Below are 7,693 nucleotides of genomic sequence, written 5' to 3'. Positions count from 1 at the left end.
AATAAATTGCATAGTGTACCTAACTTAGACCATGTACCTAATCACCGCATCTTGTTACAATAAGTGCTGCAATAATCGCAACAATAGTTGCTGCAAGAATTGCAATAAAAGTTGCATCGTCTAATATGGCTTACATATATACAAAATGGAGATGCCTATTTTAAAGTCCCTTTTCACTTTGTTAAAAAGTGGCGCCGCTGGTAACGATAAAGTTTAGGTGGACGCCTTCACACAGAGCTGCGCAGCGGCATATCTGCGCTACTTGTAGCCGACGGCGCGATTCAGAAGCACCACCACGCAAGGCAAGACAAGGTTGTTTCGTGAAAAGCGCACGCATCAAGTGATGACGTCTAGTTTGAAGAGAGCGTCGATCTTGATGGACTGGAAGTGACAGCAATTTTATTTCAGTTTCGCGGGTGTCACAATTTAGGTCAAACAACAAAACACCCCGAAAAATGGAAAATCGCACGTGCATAAAAAACATCAAAATGGCGTGGCTTTACTGCAGCGTGGGCTACCATTAATTTAACATTAAAAGTACAGGGGAGAACTCAAGCAGTATACATGTTAAAGTTGATTATCCCAAAAATAAAAGACCAGCAGGTTGGGTGAAATTCAATGACATTTATTTTCTGTAATTCAGGATCGATTTCGGCCTAACTGCCCATCATCAGGCGTAGCTAAAAGATTGCAATTGAAGAGTTTATCAACAAAATTGATTATCCCAATAAGAATCACATACGGAACAGAAGATAAGTTAATTAGAGGGCTTCCTTCTCGTAATGCTAAGACACGTGAGTTGCAGTCCGCACGAGATAAGGGAGCAACATATACAGCGAAGAATCGGATTATACTCTCTTCGTTGAGGAAACGATCACATAAATAAATACTTATTTAATAAAGTAATCTAAAGGCATATACCACCTCTACAGTATAACAAACAAAAATGATTCACTAACGGTACTAAAAAAAAACAACAGCTTGGAACACGCCGCGCTTTGTAAACAAATATCAGTATTTTATGCACAATGTAAATAGCAACATATAGTGTGACATGTAATTCAAAAATTGATGGCTAGTAGAATAAAATGGTTACTACCTACAATTGTAAACGCAGAACAATAAACAAAAGAGGATATAAAAAACGGCAGAGCCCCTCGGTGTGACCGCATGGGGTCATTGGATTTGATCGATGTTCAATAGGCTTGTTACATGTGGTAGGTTAACTGTGCAAACTTTGAACCGAATCGGCCCAAGCGATTTCATTTATTATGTTCACGGACTTACAGACAGACGGACACCGCATCTACTCCGCTATAGTTTCCATCGCTTTGCTCTACCGATTAATAAACATTGCGAAATCGGAAACGCGTGCCATTACTCGCCATCGGAAATCTTAATAACCTACGCGACATTTTTCTTTCCAAGCTTCGTGGCGAAAAATCCCTGTTCCCCGACGGCTGCGCAGAACTTTCATATGTTTTCTCATCACGAACTTATAAGTTCGTGTTTCCCATACTGTGATTCTTTCAATTGTGAAGTGTGTTGCCTAGCTGTAGGGGTATGTCACCACAGTATTATAAGAAAAAAATGTTTCAAAATCCACTCGTGGGTACTGCCGCGTAACACTAAGTATTGAAATGACGCATTGTCATCGAAAGCACACATGCATATTGAAGCACGTCCACGTCCCGAGAAAGAGAGGAGTTAAATAGGTCAAATAAAGTTTCAAAGAAATATTACCATACATAAGAAAGTTGGCGATGAGCAGTCTGTGCAGTCACTGCGCATGCCCACATAATTTTTACCATGTGCGAAATGTTTGCCTTTACTAGAAGCATCTGTGGTTAAAATTTCAAAGAAATATCTCCATAAATAAGAAAGTTAGCATTGCGCAATCACTGCGCATGCCCACATAATTTTTACTATGTGCGAAATGTTTACCTTTACTAGAAGCGTCTGTGGTTAAATTTTCAAAGAAATATCTCCATAAATATGAAGTTGGCATTGCGCAGTCTGCGCAAAATATGGAGTTAAATGAAACTGATCGAAATGGGCAAATATAGACCATAACAGTTTTCAATGGGGTCATCTCGCCTTCATTTTTTATTTCTGATCCACAAAGTACATTAAAAATAAAAATACCCCGTGTGTCCTCAATTTTTATTTGCGAGTAAAATAAACCCAAAATAAATTATTGAAAAGCTGTGTTTTTAGTCCGAATTTGAAACGCTTCAGACTAAATACGTCACAGACCTACAACCAATCACGTAGAAGTGAGCTGGCAACCTTACGCGAGGGTCTGACGTTTGTCACATTTGACGTTTTGAGAGGGATGTTTAACTGCATCTAGCACGAAAGTGACAAGTGCCTGTGACAGATGACGCAAGTTATAAATGCCATTCTCCTGCAATATTGCCAAGTCGTTATGTCTTCTGAATGGTTCTAGGAGCTGATTGGTCGGGCTTATTACGTCACAGAGCCCGCCACAATCATATCGTTTTGAATAAACCTTTAAAACCGCACATGTTCATTATTTTTTTTGCTAATCAGCCTCTACTTTTAAATAAACTTTTACTGTCCAAAAAAATGTTTTATGGTTTCAGGTACACGCTTATTAAATTAGAACTGCGGAATTCAACTATACTGTAAACCCCCATTAGCGAAAACCCGAAGTCTCTAGGTGGCCCAGGGGCCAAGATCTCGATGGAACGGACGGACGAACGGAGGGACGGACGGACAGATGGAAACACGAGCACATAAGCTTTACCTCAACTTCGTTGTAATTACGCTAAAAAGGGCGCGTGCGGACCAGCGACATCAAACATCGCGAGATGACGGTTTTACATATATGTATAAAACGGTTTTACTAACTGAGCTGTCAGTCTGTCCTATACTCTTATAAATACGACCATAAACTAAAATCACTTTAGTGTAGGTAATTTGTTCATGATGCGACAAACTAATACCTTACGTGAATAAACAAAGCTAATAGCATTGATTATACACACAAGTACCTATAATCAATGCTAATACCTATCATTTTATTTACTTCGAAGCAACTAAATACGCTTTAAATGTGAAAGGTTCCACCCTGTATATACAACTTGCAACGATACATACATTTTTGAGAGTTGGCAACCATGCAATTTTTAGGTGAGAAATAAAGTTACTACTTACTGGTGACTTTAGGTGGGAAAAAACTGCCTGCGCCATCTAAAAAGCACGAACGGGAGTTACGTTGATCATCTTGTCTCGAATATGTAGCGGTAGTGAACGCGTCGCTCCATAAATGTTTGTTGTTATTTTGTGTTATTTAATACAGGTAGTAGGTAATTTTTGCATTTCTTATATCGTATTTGTGTTTTGTATGCCGCATTTTATATTTTTTGTGTGTTTCAATCTTGGTTTTTGAAATCTGCTTGATTTAACCCCAATGCAGAATAACATGTTAAATACCGTTATGCTATTGTTTGTAACTGTTTACGTTTTTGGGGTCATGCTTCCTTAATTTATGTTTATTGATGTTGATTACTTGATCTTGTCTGTGAAGTAACATTCATGTAAGTCTTAATCATTTTATCTTAATATGTGGAAATTACCGATTCGTTTGATGTATGTACTGACTTGTTGTTTGTAACTAACAATTTTCTCTGTGAATGAAACAGTCACGGGGGTGTTAAAAACTGTAGTCAAAATTGAGCTATGACACCTAATTCGGTGATTGTCTTCGACTTTCAACTGTAGGCTCGAAACCCCGGACGAGGGGCGACGCTACCCGCTACCTATCTTGCGGGGGCGAGATTACGCTCTTCAGTTTAGAATCTATGTAAAATGAGTTTAGTTAAATTTGCCTACAAGGCCATGTAATTTTCCATCTTGCTTTTAACAACAGGACTTTATTGCACCAAAGATGAGTCACACTTTGTACTCTTAACCCTTTCTCAGAATTTAGGTACCTGCTACTACCTGACTCATTGTTCCCAAAAACTTGCTTTTAACCTTGAGCGTATCCAACATTGTATATATGCATGTACTATCCTTGTTAACTATTGCTGAAACTTTTACAAAATGTTTTGTTAATTAACTTTTGGACTGTATTAATCAAACTGCGAGGTTTTTCTTACGTCGTACTCTTTTTACCCTTAGCAGTTACTTTTGCGAGAGTACGGCACCTTTTGGCTTTGCTTGCTTTGTTTATAGGTATTAATGTACATCAACTAAATTTCCGGGCTTTCACACTCTTAATAATTACGATCATTATTAAACAAACTTTCCACAATTTCAGTGTTTTATTTAACGTTCCTTCCCTACTGTGCTTCAGGTCAAAGCGTTGTTTATAACTAACGTAAGGGCCGGCCCTGCCTTAGATGTTTTATCACATGCCACTTTTCAAATTTAAGCGGAATCTTGTTTAGTTTTGGAGGGAATAGTCATTCGGGTGGCAATTTTTAAACGTTGCCGGGTTGACTTTATTCCCGTGTTCTTGTAGTGTGAACACAGTATATATACTGTGGTGTGAAGTTAGCGTAGAACCTGAGTGTTAAGTACACTCTCTGAGTACACTACAGTATTATACAGTGAGATTCATGTAGAAGTAGGCATATGGATTTCCTATAGGAATTTCCTATGTCTACTTTTACATGATAAAAGCATTGTATAGTAATATACAATGATTCAAGTCTCCCGAAAGACGCCTAATTTTATGCAACCAAAGTAACTACTTACAACAAATGAGGATGTGCCTGTCATATTAATTAATTTAAATATTATGGCTTTGACGATATATTGTGCGATGTATTCAACTAAAGAAAAAGTTGATATTTCCAATTGGTGTTATGTGTGTTGTATTATCTGTATGACGAATGTGTGTAATCCTCAAATTACTCTTACATAATTAAGATTTCGTATTCGGTATAATGCCGATAACAGTTAAAGGGGCTTAAGAGATTTATTTTCTGTGAAGCTAAAGTAACAATATTCAAATTAATAATTAATATGACAGCCAGATCTTTATTTGTTTCAAGCTTAGATCATAATGATCTAAGGTTTCAAGAAGTTACTTTGGTTGCATAAAATTAGGCGTCTTTCAGGAGACTTTATCATGTAAAAGTAGACAATTAGACATAGGAAATTCCTGAAGGACATCCTTCTGTCTACTTCTGCATGAATATCACTGTATATAATAATCTCACAGAAATATACTGTTTTTAGTTCAGTAGATAATTTGCATCTGCTATGGAAACCAATGTAGGTAGTATGTGTGATCATTGAATAAAAAATTAAGATTCAATTATAGTTAGTTTGGTTAGGTCAAAGAATTTGTAGTTAATTTCTTAAATTGAGCTAGTCGTCGGCACTAAATTTGCAAGAAAGTAATATTTTCCTTTTATATGTCATTTACCCATTTGAAGATAAAGTCAGAATTATTAGTACGAGCGTTACATAGGCATATCAGTGCGATTTGTACAGTTTAGGCGTTTTTCGCATACACATTGGTGTACAAATATAACATTTTAACATCTGTTGTACAAAACCTATATGTAATTTTTGAACCATAAGCTTGCAAATTCATCTTCGTCTGTCAGCTCTACAGGCTATATATAATTTTTCACAAATACTGATTTTCCAATCGATCTAATAGACAAGGCATAACTTTCTATGAATTTCAGAGGCAAGACTATAGTCTTTGATATGTTTTGGTAGTTAATCCACCGTACCCCATAATATAATCATTGAATTTATAACTTCAATGACACTACTATAGTTGAGCTCATTCGATGGAAGAAAATGCGACTTTTTCTCATATGCCTATGGAGAAAAATGAGTGGACTTGCAAAGGCTACTGAACTTAATTATCGTTTCCGTGAGCTAAACCGTCAGACAACTATACAACTATAATTCATATACATGGATCCGTTCGTTCGCAACAGCGCCAATCGTAGTTTGTTTTTTAGTTTCAAATCAATACTACTGTGGCGCAATATACCTCACAGAGACTATCTTATTACTAACCATATTATTATAATTGCCAAGTTAGAAATCAGTATGTTTATCGCATCCATTCTTATCTTATTGGGCAAGGTGAAAGGTCGCGAGTCAACTAAATTCATGTTCTTTTTGGTTTATACAGTCCCCGTGCAAAGGTAGGTTACGAAATTGTCTCCGGCACAAATTCGAAATTACCGCCTTTTTCAAATGTTCACACGTGCTGCTTGTATAACCGCCAATCGGATCTTAAATTTGAAGGTACGTTTGTTTATTTGAATGGAAAATTCCTGATATAAAAACGTGGAAACCCGTTCTACGAGCGTAAATAATAAAACTTAATGAAATTTGCCCAAGTGCTTACGTTTGTAGAGGTTATCCCTCTTTATAATCTTTTTTGTTTATACATGCAATTATTGCCTCATTTATATTCGTATTTCATCTTTTAAGGCGTATTATTATCACTAGTCGGTCGGTAGGGGGGTTTCAGTTTGGCTAGAGATTAACAAAGCACCTTGCATTCATCTCTAGAACGTGAAACAACTAGTTCATCAGACCGCAGCGACCATGAGTGGAACTGGAAATTCGACATTGTTAACATCAAACTTATGGGATTCTGATCCCGAGCTGTTCAGTCTTATACAGAAGGAAAAGCATAGACAACAGGCTGGTCTGGAATTGATCGCATCGGAAAACTTTACATCGCTATCGGTGTTGCAGTGTCTTAGCTCCTGTCTCCATAACAAGTACTCCGAAGGTCTTCCGGGAGAACGGTATGAAACCATCTTTATTACTTCATTTAGTTTAAGGTGGATCAATAAGGTCCCGTTCTGGTATGTTGTGCTCACCCTGTACATTATGATACCTTACATGAGAATGTCAAAATCTCCTGTGCCTAAATTTTTCAAATGTAGCCTCGTTTTAAAATGAAGTTAACGATCACTAACAAATTTAAAGGACTAATCCTTTTTGAGTACAAATTTTAGAGAAAAAACATAACCTCTACACTGTACATACAGGTTTGTACCTAATCTACAATACAGGGTGCCTCATTTATTTAGTCTATTTGTTCTCATTTGTCAGTACCTAATAATTTCTAGCTTCATTTAGAGAATAAATATGTGGCACGCTCACAAATGTATTTATAACTTACCCTGTCAGTCTAGTCTAGTGACTAGGAATTTTTTACCCATGACGTACGTAAATACTCCCCCCTCCCTTCTCCAAAATAACAGTTCGTTACACATATTTGTTGAATCATGCCCCACCTGCCACATACATCTAATTAAAATTCGACAAATGGACAAATTAACATTTTTAAAAAATGAATTTTTTTATGATGCTTGCTAAATAGCGATTTCAATGGTTTTATGAATATCAGAAATTTTCTTGAATTTTTAGTTTTTTTAATTTTCGGAATTTGAAATTTTTTAAAGTTTCAACATTCGATTTTTTTTTATTTTCGACATTTTTTACGTTTTCGGGTTGTTTTACAATGTTCAATTTTTCTGCATTTTAAGTAATTTTTTGTAATTTGTAATTGTCAACCATAATTTCGAAATTTTTCGCGACTTCTTTGTTTCCCGAATTTTTTGAATGTTTCGATTTTTTACGCGTTAAACACTCAAAATATCTAGGAATGATTTTGAGTCACTTTAGGGGTCGGTAAAATAAGTGATTCATTTTCTGGTTGGTTTAGAAACTT

General features: G+C 36.4%; 1 protein-coding gene across 1 annotated transcript; it reads left to right on the top strand.

Annotated features, from left to right (window-relative positions):
• Positions 1-6,089: 6,089 nt before the first annotated feature.
• Positions 6,090-7,434, top strand: LOC116182680 (serine hydroxymethyltransferase, mitochondrial-like). Its single transcript, XM_031503218.1, has 2 exons — positions 6,090-6,249; positions 6,520-7,434. Exons 1-2 carry the CDS (start codon positions 6,199-6,201, stop codon positions 6,916-6,918), a joined length of 450 nt encoding a protein of 149 aa, XP_031359078.1. The 5' UTR covers positions 6,090-6,198; the 3' UTR covers positions 6,919-7,434.
• Positions 7,435-7,693: the final 259 nt, after the last annotated feature.

This window comes from Photinus pyralis, unplaced genomic scaffold (assembly GCF_008802855.1).
Source record: "Photinus pyralis isolate 1611_PpyrPB1 unplaced genomic scaffold, Ppyr1.3 Ppyr1.4_unclustered_Scaffold6899, whole genome shotgun sequence".
Lineage (NCBI taxonomy): Eukaryota > Metazoa > Arthropoda > Insecta > Coleoptera > Lampyridae > Photinus > Photinus pyralis.
The sequence above is the reverse complement of the archived record's forward strand: the minus strand, read 5'-3'. Positions and strand labels throughout refer to the sequence as shown.